The sequence below is a fragment of the Geotrypetes seraphini genome, chromosome 13, assembly GCF_902459505.1.
Source record: "Geotrypetes seraphini chromosome 13, aGeoSer1.1, whole genome shotgun sequence".
NCBI lineage: Eukaryota > Metazoa > Chordata > Amphibia > Gymnophiona > Dermophiidae > Geotrypetes > Geotrypetes seraphini.
Window position 1 is genome coordinate 2,882,706 of NC_047096.1, and position 12,830 is coordinate 2,895,535.

Consider the following 12,830-nt stretch of genomic DNA (forward strand, 5'->3'; position numbering starts at 1 on the left):
AATGCTTTAATGGTTTTGTAAAATGGATTTAGTGCGTTTTAATCTGGGTCTTTCTTGCACTCGAAGCCCATTTTTAAGGCTGCCCTAAAATAGGCCTTTTTTCTTTTTCTGGTAGCATTGATGCAGGTGCACGTACCAACCATTTTCTATTTTGGTGGTGCCACACGAGCTGGGTAACCCAGACAGGCCTATCCCCGCCCCCAAAATATTTTCAAAACTTCATAAATGTGCACATAGCGCACGGACAATGCTAAATTACCACAAAATACTTGAGCAGATTTTGAAGGAAGCATTTCCCACGTATTAGGACTTAAGTACAAGGGCCCCTAAGATGACCAAATATTTATTTCTGTGTACATGGAAAGCAGGATTCCTCTAGGCCAGTGGTCTCAAACTCGCGGCCCGCCAGGTGCTATTTTGCGGCCCACGGTCTGTACTAGTGCTGCCCACTCTTTGCAGCATCCTCCAGCTTCCCCCCTGGCCTCCTGCTCTTACCTTCAGATAATTACCACTACCCGCAGAGAGGATTGCCAGGACTGTAGCAATCCTTTCAGGCAGCCGTCATCCTCAGCAGTACGTTTCCTCTGCTGCGATCCTGCCCCTGATGTCAGAGGAGGGGTGGGACCACGGTAGAAGGAACGTGCTGTGGAGGCCGCCTGCAAGGAACGCTACAGCACCGGTGATCCTCTCTGTAGGTTGCGGTAATTAGCTGAAACTAAGACTGGGAGGTCAGGGGGGAAGCTGGAGGACACTGCAAAGAAGGGGGAACATGCAGGACTTCGGGGGGGGGGGGGGAAATATTTATAAACTACAAAAGAGTTTTAACTTATGCAAAATTGTCATTTCTTTAATAAGACATTAACTATTTTTTTCTGCGGCCCTCCAAGTACCTACAAAGCCAAAATGTGGCCCTGCAAAGGGTTTGAGTTGGAGACCACTGCTCTAGGCCCTTCAAGATCAATTGACAGGATTCGATTCACACTCTCCAGTCTCAACTGCAACTACAGCCACCTTTCATTATTTGCTGCAAAGAAGATTCAGCAGCAGTGGTCTGGAGCCCGAGAGTCTGATATTAATCTTTATCTTAACACAGGTCCTCCCGGCCCTCCAGGAGGCGTGGTAGTGAGGGACATCAAAGACACAACAGTACAGCTCAGTTGGAGCCGGGGCTTTGACAACCACAGCCCGATTGCAAAATACACAATTCAGGCACGCAACCTTCTTTCCGGCACATGGAGGCAAACCCGAACCAGTAAGGGTCACCAGCAAGCACAGTTCAGTCTGCCTCCTCTCTCGACCTTTGCCTAGCCACCTTCTCTTATTGTTTTGTATAGATCCAGCCACTGTGGAAGGGAATGCTGAGAGTGTGCAGGTCATGAACCTCATCCCGTGGATGGACTATGAGTTTCGGGTCCTCGCCACCAACATCCTGGGAACTGGGGATCCTAGTGCACCTTCCAGCAAGATACGAACTAAAGAAGCAGGTAGGGATAGCCCAATAAAACTGAAACAACCCACAGGACACCACCACAGTGCACTAAGAAACAGAATTCAGGGGCAGAAGATGGCTCTAGAGGAATTTAAATTGTACATATTAATTTTGGATACATTCATTCTCAATAAACTGCCTCTAAATGATGATATACAAATTAACTCCTGCCATTTTTCTCAAGAAAAGTACTGGAGCGAAAAACCTCCAGTCTTCTTGAATAAGTTCTTAATAACTAATGCACCAATCACCCAGGAGCTCATGAAGTTCACAGCCTACCTGGTAATTGTTCTGGCACCAAGAGAGCACAAGCACCAGTCACTGAGACAGACCCAGGGTCAAATGCTTTCTCATCACCAGGCAGTGTGGAATTTCAGAGGCTTCAGCTCCCACTGAATTCTGGGGCTTGTGGTTCAGAACTAGGACTAGGAGAACGCTGTCTCTGCTGATCCTCAATGTACGAAACTTCTGCATGTGTTGCTAACTAGTGGCATGTTCTTCCCTTGTCCACAGCCCCCACCGTGGCACCAGCAGGACTCAGTGGAGGAGGAGGAGCCCCTAATGAGCTCATCATCACGTGGACAGTGAGTGGCACAGGGCATGTGGTCATTTCAGTCAGTGGTGTAGTAAGAGGGAGGATGGTCCGCTCCAGGCAGCATGATGGTGGGGGCACTGGCAGCCTTCCCCCTCACCACACCTGCACCCATCCCTTCCCTGTACCTCTAGTTCTTCACCAACTTCAACATGCTCCTCGCGACTACATCGTCTGTGCCACTGATGTCACTTCTGGGTGCCGTGCATAGGAACTCACATCAGTGGGAGAGACAACGCGGTAGCTAGGAGCACGTTGAAGTTCTTGTTGCTGATGGTGATGAAGAACTAGGAGGTATGGGGGAGCTGGGGGTGGGGGGCACCTCTCAAGTCCCAGATCAGAACGAAGAGCTGAGTCCATCTGGATGTTCAACTCCTGCTTTCAAGAGTTGCTAGACATAAAAATCTTTGAAAGGGAAGCTAAATCAACATAGAATGGGCTGATCTGTCCAAAGAACTGGGCTCAGCTACCCACCTAATTCTACTGGTGCTCAAGATACTCTTCCAGGCACAGTGGATGGGTAAAGAGCAGTAAATTATTGTAATCTGTTGAAGCATTGCTTACAAACCATTTTGGGGCATCCCAATAAAACTATTTGCTTTTCTCCTTCTAACTCATGGCAGCCAATGATAAGGGAGTATCACAACGGAGAGGGTCTTGGGTACCTGCTAGCATTCCGATGGATGGGCACGAAGATATGGCGGATGGAGAGAGTTGGTGGGGCCCAGTCCTCACATTTTGTCTACTTCAACAAGACCATCGCACCCTACACGCCCTTTGAGGTGCAGATCAAAGCATTCAACCAGAAGGGTGAAGGGCCCTTCAGCCTGGTCAGTGTGGTTCACTCAGCAGAGGAAGGTAAAAGAAAACTGCCCTCTTCTCATCCCTTTGCTCCAAAACATATGATACTGGCTAACTCCCCCCCTACCCCCAAGGCATCATGGAAGTTAATAGCTTTAATTTCTATATGTTGTGGGAATTACAGACTATTGGTTCATATTTTGATGTTTCTTCTTTCAGATTGTTGGTACAGTCTTTAATTTTAGGTACTTTGGATTATTGTAATAAAATTTACTTAGCAGGTTATCAGAAAAATCTTCAGACTCTACATTATACAAAACACAGCAGTCCGATTAATTTTCAATCTGAAAAAATCAGATCATGTCACACCTTATTACCAAAGACGACATTGATTACCAGTCGAGGTTAGAGTCAGATTTAAGTTTAGTTATAAATGCTATAAAGCACCTGATTATCTTGTGGATCATTTTTTTATTAATTAATTCACAATCCCCAAGACAAAATTGTAATTTGTTTGCTTTTCCATCGGTAAAGAGTCGTTTATACAAGAGCTATTTTCAACAACTCCTATCTTTCCAGGCAGCTTCTTGTGATAAAGAGTTTGTAAATCTGTTAATTAGCTCTGACTCTTACCAGCAGTTCAGGAAATTATTGAAAACCTATTTATTAAGACATTTTTGTAATTTCTAGGTCATTTGTTTTTACTGTCACTGTTTCAATGTTCTTTCGTAAACCACATAGAACTCCTAAGTTACTGTGATATATAAATACACTTCCCCCTCCGAATTCCTGGTTTCAGCATCCATGGATTTGGTTATTCGCGATTTTAAAACAAAAATAAATTTTAATTTTTCGGGCTATTTTAAGCCATGTAAGCCCCCCCCCCTAGTGGGTTTTCGGGGCAGGAGCTCTCGAGACTATGACAGGAGCAAGGCAGCCATTTCCTATGAGTGATCTGCACGGGGCAGGAGCATGGGAAGATCGCTCCTGCCCCAAAAACCCACTAGACCACCAGGTAAGGCTTAAGGGGGGGGGGGGCTTACAGGGCTTAAAGTAGCCGGGGGGAAACGGGGGTTAGGGGCAGAACTGGCCCAAATATTATTTGCGTTTTTTTAATATTCGCGGGCAGGCTCTGCCCCTAACCCCTATGGATACGGAGGGAGAAGTGTACATTTTTATGTTATGGATATACAATGGTGCAAATGCAGCTCTGGCTCAGTCTGGCTCTGATGAGAAAGCACCATTGAGTGGACCAACCACCTGCCCCCTTTCCTGCCTCATTAAATTGCTTTGAATACTGGGCTCAAGGTTTTTTTCTACAGCCATGAAATGGAGATCAGATATACAGTAAACCCTCGCAAATTCACGGTTCGCGAATCAGACTCAGTCTTTCACGGTATTTTCCGACTGCCTCTTCCGGGACCTAAAGTCAGCATGTCAAAGCAGCTCCTGATTGGTGTAGCCTGACTTTAGTTCCAGGAAGAGAGAGTCAGAAAATACAAAGAACGATCCCGCACCTGATTTTCAGCCACCACTGCAGCCCTCTGCCTTCAATCCGCTCCTAAACCGCATTCGCAGTTTTTCAAAATTTGCGATTAATCCTGGTACGGAACCCCCATAAATTTGAGGGGAGTACTGTACTACTTATTATCATATGCCCGTGCTGAAGGGAGATAAAACCATCTTATGTTTCAATCATTAATCAACACTGCGCCAGTTTTCTTAGGATTCTTCTGGTCCTGGTCCATTCTGGATTTGTATCTTGAGTTAAAAGAAAATGAATCCAAAGCATAGAAACATAGAAATAGACGGCAGATAAGGGCCATGGCACATCTAGTCTGCCCACCCCAATGACCCTCCCCTGCCCACCCCAAAACCAATTTGGCCCCATGTGTCTCAGGTACACTTTGAAGTCTTCATGAAGTCAAAAAGGAAATAACAGTCTTCATTTAAAAATCTCAGTAGAGAAGCTTAGGGTGTGAAAGAAGGATGCATTCTTTAGAGAGATTCAGCAGTACTGTATTTCTCTGGTAGATATACCGCCCCATTGTATTAGCCCTGGTTTATCTACCAGTAACTGGGGTGGCCTATACAGTTTTTCTCTCGTTCATCCGATTTCAATTCACAATGTTCCCCTTCAATTAGTTAAAAATATAAAAATTTTAGGTGTAATTTTTGATGATAAACTAAATTTCCATGATCATATCAGCAACATTGTGAAAATCACCTTTTATAGATTACGTAAAATTTGTTCTATCTCGAAATTTCTCTGTGCTAAATCACTCACTATATTGATTCACTCCTTGGTGATTTCTAAACTTGATTACTGCAATTCTTTATTCAAAGGAATTGCCCAATATGAAATAAAACGATTACAAATTATCCAGAATACAGCTATAAAATTAATAAATAACTCTAAAAAATTTGATCATGTAACACCACTTCTCAAAGAGGCTCATTGGCTTCCTGTTAACTACAGAATCACTTATAAGCTATGTTTAATTATTTTTAAAACTTTAATTAATAAGACCCCTGCTTTTTTATATAGATTACTGATTCCATACTCTGCAAAGAGAATTTTACGTTCTAGTGAACAAAATCTGCTATCGATCCCATCTTTAAAAATTATTAATACAAGAAGACAACTTATTTTTTCTTGTACGGCACCTCAAACATGGAACGCCCTCCCTATTTCTTTACGGGAGGAGAAAGACCTTGGAAAATTTAAAATGGAGTTAAAAACTTTTCTTTTTAAAGATGCCTTTTCTACATAATTTTATATATTTCATGAATTAATCATTTGGTTGAACATGTTTTAATTACTGTATATCCTTTTCGTATATGCCCTTAATGTTTCTTTTTTATTTTAAAATTATATTTCATCCCTCCCTTCCTAGTGTTTTATATTGTTTAAATTTAGAATATTTTAGCCATTATTTAAATTGTATGTATTATGTATTGCATTATTATTGTTCTTTGATTTTACATTGTAAATTTTAAATGTAAATCGCTTAGAATATCCGATTAAGCGATTTATCAAGTCCCATAATAAACTTGAAACTTGAAACTTTTAAAAAATCATCCCCCCTTACCTCCCTCGCTGGAATCGCTGCTCCTCAAATCACAACCATCGGTGCAGGGCAGGAGAGATCTTTTCAATCTCCAGCCCGGCCTCACGCTGCTTCCTGCATGCCTTTGCCGTCAGTTCTTGGCAAAGGCACACAGGAAGCAGCATGGGGCCGGGCTGGAGATCAAAAAACTCTCTCCTGCCCTGCACCGCTGGTCGCGATTCAAGGAGGCAGAGATTCCAGGCAATCCAGCAAGGGAGGTAAGGGGGGGATGATTTTTTTAAAAATTGTATAGGACGCCCCCGTTTTGCAAGCCGTACCCACTGTGCCGGCTTGCAAAACCCATATCTAGGCCACAGCCTATATCTGGGGAAATACGGTAATTACAAAATTTTCAAAGTCCTGCTGTTTTCGTCTTTTCTCTACAGAACCACACTTGGCTCCATTTCATATTTCAGCCACAGTACTGTCAGCCTCGGAGATGCAGGTGGCCTGGAATGCTGTACAACAGCAAGACCTCAATGGAGTCCTCCTAGGGTATGAGGTAAGACAGTGTTAAAGGAAGCTGATGTGGTCCCTTGTAAACTGCAGATTTGGACGAGAACTTGGCAGTTGATCAAAACTGCTTGCCCTGGATCGGTAGCAGGGAATGTTGCTACTCTTTGGGTTTTGGCCAGGTACTAGGGACCTGGATTGGCCACCTTGAGAACGGGCTACTGGGCTTGATGGACCATTGGTCTGACCCAGTAAGTCTATTCTTATAACACAAAATGATTCAAAGTTTTTCAATTGCATGACAATTATGAAAAAAAAATGTAGAAGACCCTTTGAAGACCAGAAGCCTGGGCATCCAAATATGGATAACCCAAATTACAACTAAAATGATACTAGGTTCCACATCAGCAGTCAACACCCAGGAAAAGGATTTAGATGACCTTATTAATAACGCATTGCCAAACAAGCAAACAGAAGGTTAGGAATTATTAAGAGAGGAACAGAGAAAAACCAAAATGACGATCATTTTGCCCGTCTTGTTACATGCTATGACCTCCTCTGGAATATTGTGTGCAAGTCCAGTTGCTACATCTCAAAAAACATGTAGCAGACTTAGAAAAGGTAGAAAGAGCAACCAAATGGCTCAGGGCATGGAAGGACACACACGAGGAAAGGCTTAAGAGTTTAGGCTTCTGCAGTGGTGGAATATGATAAAAATCTACAAAATCCTGAATGGAGTGGTGGGGCTCGTTTACTGTTTCAAAAAGTGCATAGAAGTTATGCAGTAGCACATTTAAAACAAATAGGAGAAATCATTTTTCACTCAGCACTCATTGCTGGAGGATGTGGTCAAAACAGCAAAGCTGGGTTTAAAAACGGTAGACCTGGGAAAGCCACTGCTTATCCCTGGTGGTATCATAGGACCCTGCTGTTTCTTACGATCCTGCCGAGTATACGTAGAGCATCACAACAATGTGACCTTAGAAGTGCAGGAGTCTAGGCTCGGTGAAATCAAATGAGTCCGCAACCGTGTTCTTAAGTACGAGTCGTACTCAAGTCAGGGACTGCCTGTATTGCGATTTGGACTGACCAGTGTTAAAACAAGATGCCAACCTAGGTGGATCTTTGGTCTAAGTCAGTATGATAATTCTTATGTTATTATGTTCAGTGGTAAGACAACAGAAAGAGAGTTTATGCCTCAAATTGTAGCACACAGAAAAAGAAAGGCAAGCGAGTTGTTTAAATCAACCAACAGTTCCTTTATTGACATTTCAATGCAGGTTTGCTTGTCTCATAAATCAAGTGTGAAACTAAGGTCCCAACTAGGATCCCAGTTCCACGTAGTAGGGATAGCAGTAACAATGCGTCTTCCAACTGAATGCGCGCCATTATGTTCAGTGGTGTCAGTGAATCGTGTGAGCTTGGTGGACACATCGTCCTGGCAGGGTCCCGGCCTCCTTACACAAGTGTAGGTAACAGAAGAAAGATGACTCCCAGGACACTGCCAAAGGGATGATCACTTTAAGAACTGACAAGCATAACTAAGAACAGGGGGTTGGGGGTCATTCCATTTATTTCTAGAACACAAAGAGTTATAGAAACACATCAGCCTAATGCGCTACTTCCTCTGTGTGACCAGATCAGATACTGGAGGGCCGGCGATAAGGAGGCAGCGGCGGATAGAGTGAGGACGCCAGGGCTGGACATGTCAGCCCATGTCACAGGCCTAAATCCCGATACAACTTACTATGTGGCAGTCCGAGCATATAACCGTGCTGGGACGGGGCCTCCCAGTCCTACCACCAATGTGACCACTACAAAATCACGTGAGTACTGTGACCCACAAATACTAGAGAAGTAAGGCTCTAGATCAAGGCCATTTTAGATCTAATAAGCTGAAAGAGAGCCGCCAAATATCTTCCCTTGTGAGCTCACGAATTGCGTCAATGACATCCACCCTACTAGCCCAACTTCAAACTGTTTATTGGGCATATCAAGTAGGTGGGCATTTCCAAATACATCTTCTTCACCTAATGAGAAATGCCTCGTCTTTCAAGCATGTGGATCTTACTCTCGTGAACTTAGACAGAGTGGCAAAGTATTTGGAAAAAAGCCAGAATAATGATGAGGGCTGCCTTAGAGGTCTCCATGGCCTTGCATTGAAGCACACTGCTCTAGGTGCTGAACCCAAGCTGCCCATCCCATGAACAGATTGCCCACCTTTCCTCATTTCTTAGACTTGAGCTTTCCCTGTTTGGAAATTCTAATTTTGACTATAGACGATCCTGGTAAGTAATGCAGACCTTCCCTTCCCTCACTCACACAGTTCAGTCACTGCAAGGATTATCACGCTCTCTGTAGTAACCTACCTCACTGCTTTGTGTCCCAGCACCAAATCGTCCTCCTGGAAACATCTCCTGGAAGTTAGCTGGTTCCACTATCGGCATTAAATGGGACCCTGTGGTAGCGCTGGTGAATGAGTCATCTGTTACTGGGTACAAGGTAAGGCCAGACTGATGGGGAGAACAGGTGAGCAGTTCTGAGCATTTTTATGAAAATGTGGTCTGTAATCAAAAATCAATCAAGGGGCATGATAAGTAAATAGAACATTTTTTTTAAACAGATCCTTCAAGCTGGTGAGAAAGGGAATGGAGTGATTTGGGGCTTATTTCAACAATGCTGTTCTTTGGGTTTCATCATGGAACCCATCAGGACAGGTGTGCTGCCACGTCAAGCACTTGGGAGGGGCTACATGATGTTAAATGTTCCCCGAGTCTGGTGAAATGCAAAAGTGATTGATAGTCATCTCTCGTCTTCCCAGATGCTGTACCACTTGGACTCACAAGTTACACCTACACTCTATCTAACCAGCAAGACGCAGATCGAATTCCCAATACCTGAGGATGCTACCCATGCAGTGGTGCGGATTAGAGCCACGGGGCTGGGAGGCGATGGGGTTCCTGCAGAGATTCATATAGCCAGAGATACAGGTACCACCCACAGCATGACACTCCTAATCTGCTTTCATTAACATTATTCTGCATATGGTTGGGTAGGAATCATATCAAAACTCAACTGAGCAGCAATATCAAAATGCCACAGGGATCGGTTCTTGGTTCAATTCTTGTCAAATACCACCAAAATCTTCAAAAGGATAAGACACTTTGGAAAGCATTGATATCATGAGAAAGAAGCTGGTACATCTTAAGAGATCTAGTGTTGACAGCTAAGATTTAATGCTAAAAACCACAGGCTTCTGCATGTTGGTTTGGTTTGGCTAAAGGACTTCTGTGCACACACACATCTAATCTGGAGTTGATTATATCTGTTGATCTTAAGGTGATCAAACAGGTAAGGGAACATCAAAAGCCAGAGGGATGCTTGGGTGCATAGGGAGAGGAAAAGGAGGTGATGGTGCCTCTTCAGAGACCACACCTTCAAAAGGATTTAAACAGGATGGACAGCTACCAAAATGGTCAGTGATGTTCATTATAAAGCGTGTGGGGACAGAGTTAATATACTTGGGAAGAAAGGTGGGAGAGAAGGTAAGAGATGTTTAAAAACCTCTTTCAATTGAAAAGAAGCTCTGGATTGCGGGACATAGGATGAAGGTGAAAGGAAATAGTCTCTGGAGTAACCTAAGACAGCATTTCTATATGGAATGGCCTTCCGATGGCGATGAGGACTGTTTCTGATTTCAAGATGAGCACAGAACATCTCTGAGAGAGGAGGGGATCATAAAGAACGGACTGGATAGCCTAAATCAGGGGTGTCAAAGTCGATCCTCGAGGGCCGCAATCCAGTCGGGTTTTCAAGATTTCCCCAATGAATATGCATGAGATCTATGTGCATGCACTGCTTTCAATGCATATTCATTGGGGAAATTCTGAAAACCCGACTGGATTGCGGCCCTCGAGGACCGACTTCGACACCTGTGGCCTAAATGGTCACGTTCAATATTTCTAGTCAGACTGCTCCAGGTCACAGAAAACAAGATGAGCCAGTCCTGGATTTACTAGTGGTTAGAGCAGCTGCCTCAGCACCCTCAGGTTGTGAGCTCAATTCCCACTGCAGCATCTCATGACTCTGAGCAAATCACTTAACAATTCATTGTCCCGGGAGCTCAAAATAAGTACCTGTCTAAAATATGTAAACCCCACAAAAAAAAGTCCCATCCTCTTTCTCCTGCTGCATCTGTGCACTTTTACTTCCAGCTGATTAACAAAGTAACCCTTTCATGTCATTTCTGTTCCAGGCACCAGCATGATGGTAGAAAACTCTTCACCGAGGCTAGAAGCTGACACCATTACAATGGCACTGCTGACCCTGATATGCTACCTAACGCTGTAATCCTGGTCAGGGCCACGAAGGGTCACTGGGAAAAAACGGTTATTCCTGTGGAAACCATCCTTTGGTGCCGTCACATTCCTAACCACAAGGGGGCGCTGATAAGGATGGCAACATTTTGGTGGACTACGATAATTTTCCTTTTGTAGCAAATATGGATTCCTAGTGGATGGCAAGATCACCACCAAATCAAAAACATTTTTTAAACAAACAAAGGCTGAAAAAAGAACTTACTGTGGAAGTGCAAGGAGTCGAGTAACATGTTTACAATCCAGGGATGGGAGGGAAGGCAGCTGCTTTATTAAGCCATGTATAAAAATAATTTTAAAAGTGGAGATGAGATTTCTTTTAAATATATCAATATATTTTTTGTTTTCTTTTGCACCGACTGCTCAGTCCATTTCAACAGCTATAATGCTAACAGATGGAAGCTGGGCTTGGGCAGGAAATGGTACAAAATCTGACTGTAGAGACTTATTTGATTGCAAACCTCTAGTGCAGATACAGCAACGATGAGAAATTCAAGGACCAGGTATTGTTTTAGGAGGGGAAGAGCTAGCAGTCACCAAGCAGGAAAGAGCTTTTTGTTTTGAGGGGGGGGAGGACCTCAAAGTAGCCTGACAAAGCAGTTAGGAAGCTGTTAGTGTATTTGGATGAACTGTCTTTGTGCCTCTAGCGAGACCCCACCTCATGGGTTATGTTCCGTTCTAGACTGGAGATTGACAAGTTAAAGGCAGTCCAAGGAGAGCCAACTGAACAAAGCAAAGAGACCGCGAAGGAGCTAATTATGAACTCTAGAAGAAAGGACAAGATAGGATTCAAAAGTGAAATATCTAGGAGGTTCATGGATAAGGGCTTCCCGGGAGGTCGGAGGGATCAAGATCGTGGCAGGGCTCAGGCTTGATTGGGAGCTTACAGATTGCCACACCTGGAGTAAGTGCTGACAAGCACAGTGGGGCTCCTGGGTAGGCCACATGGCCCTATCTACCAAAATCTTCTGTGTTTCCATGCAGAGCTTAGCACTCAAAGATACAAAGAGGGGAAAGCTTGGCTCAAGGAGCAGAAGGACAGCAGCACAGAGCAGGAAAACTGGTTTGGGTTACCATGTAGCAGTAGTGGGTGGCTACTGGAGGAAGGACTAGGCAACTCTATTTATTGGTATATTACCCTCCTGTAAATCAGGGGCTCTATGTCCATTTCCACATCACACACTAGCCCACAGATGCGCAGGTTTGGGTCTCGTGCCTGTGGCACCACCGTAACATACTGCCCACATGACTCTCAGCCCCCATTAATTTTATCCAAATTTTCTGTAAGAAACTGAACACTAGGATGGGCGGTGCTGGAAACACCATTACCTCATAAGAATAGCCATATTGGAATAGACCTAAGGTCCATCAAGCCCAGTATTCTGTTTCTAACAGTGGCCAACCCAGGTCCCAAGTACCAGACAGAAACCCAAAGAATATAAACATTCCAGTGCTCAGATTGTGATGTCATAATGCCTCATTCCACCAGTGCCTATGAGCCAACTTATATCAGTGATGTCACAATGGCTTGATTGTCCTAGACTTGGCTCACATAAGAATGGACTTACTGGGACAGACTGAAGGTCCATCAAGCCCAGTATCCTGTTTTCAACAGTGGCCAACCCAGGTCACAAGGTTTGGACAAATTCCTGGAGGAAAAGTCCTTAGTCTGCTGTTGAGACAGACATGGAATGGTAGGATGGAATGCTGCTACTACACTTCCCCCCTCCAAATCCACGGTTTCAGCATCCACGAATTCGGTTATTCATGATTTTAAAATCATTTAAATTTTTCAGGCTATTTTAAGCCCTGTAAGCCCCCCCTTAAGCCTTACCTGGTGGTCTAGCGGGTTTTCGGGGCAGGAGCGATCTTCCCACACTCCTACCCTGTGCAGATCACTCATAGGAAATGGCTGCCTTGAGCTCCCGTCATAGTCTCGAGAGACTATGGGAGCTCAAGGCAGCCATTTCCTGTGAGCGACCTGCACAGGGCAGGAGCATGGGAAGATC

The 12,830-nt window shown here is 44.2% G+C and overlaps 1 protein-coding gene across 7 annotated transcripts in view; it reads left to right on the plus strand.

Annotated features, from left to right (window-relative positions):
- CNTN2 (contactin 2) overlaps positions 1-12,266 on the plus strand; it is a 53,384-nt gene extending 41,118 nt beyond the window's left edge. For 6 of the 7 annotated variants that reach the window (XM_033917592.1, XM_033917596.1, XM_033917593.1 and 3 more), the window contains exons 15-23: positions 1,094-1,252; positions 1,335-1,484; positions 2,003-2,073; positions 2,705-2,939; positions 6,379-6,494; positions 8,085-8,271; positions 8,835-8,947; positions 9,267-9,435; positions 10,701-12,266. In XM_033917592.1, coding sequence (XP_033773483.1) covers positions 1,094-1,252; positions 1,335-1,484; positions 2,003-2,073; positions 2,705-2,939; positions 6,379-6,494; positions 8,085-8,271; positions 8,835-8,947; positions 9,267-9,435; positions 10,701-10,795 — 1,295 coding nt within the window. In that variant the 3' untranslated portion in view covers positions 10,796-12,266. Of the gene's footprint in view, positions 1-1,093; positions 1,253-1,334; positions 1,485-2,002; positions 2,074-2,704; positions 2,940-6,378; positions 6,495-8,084; positions 8,272-8,771; positions 8,948-9,266; positions 9,436-10,700 lie in introns of those variants that run through there. The other variant, XR_004536725.1, reaches the window with a different exon arrangement.
- The last annotated feature ends 564 nt before the right edge of the window (positions 12,267-12,830 follow it).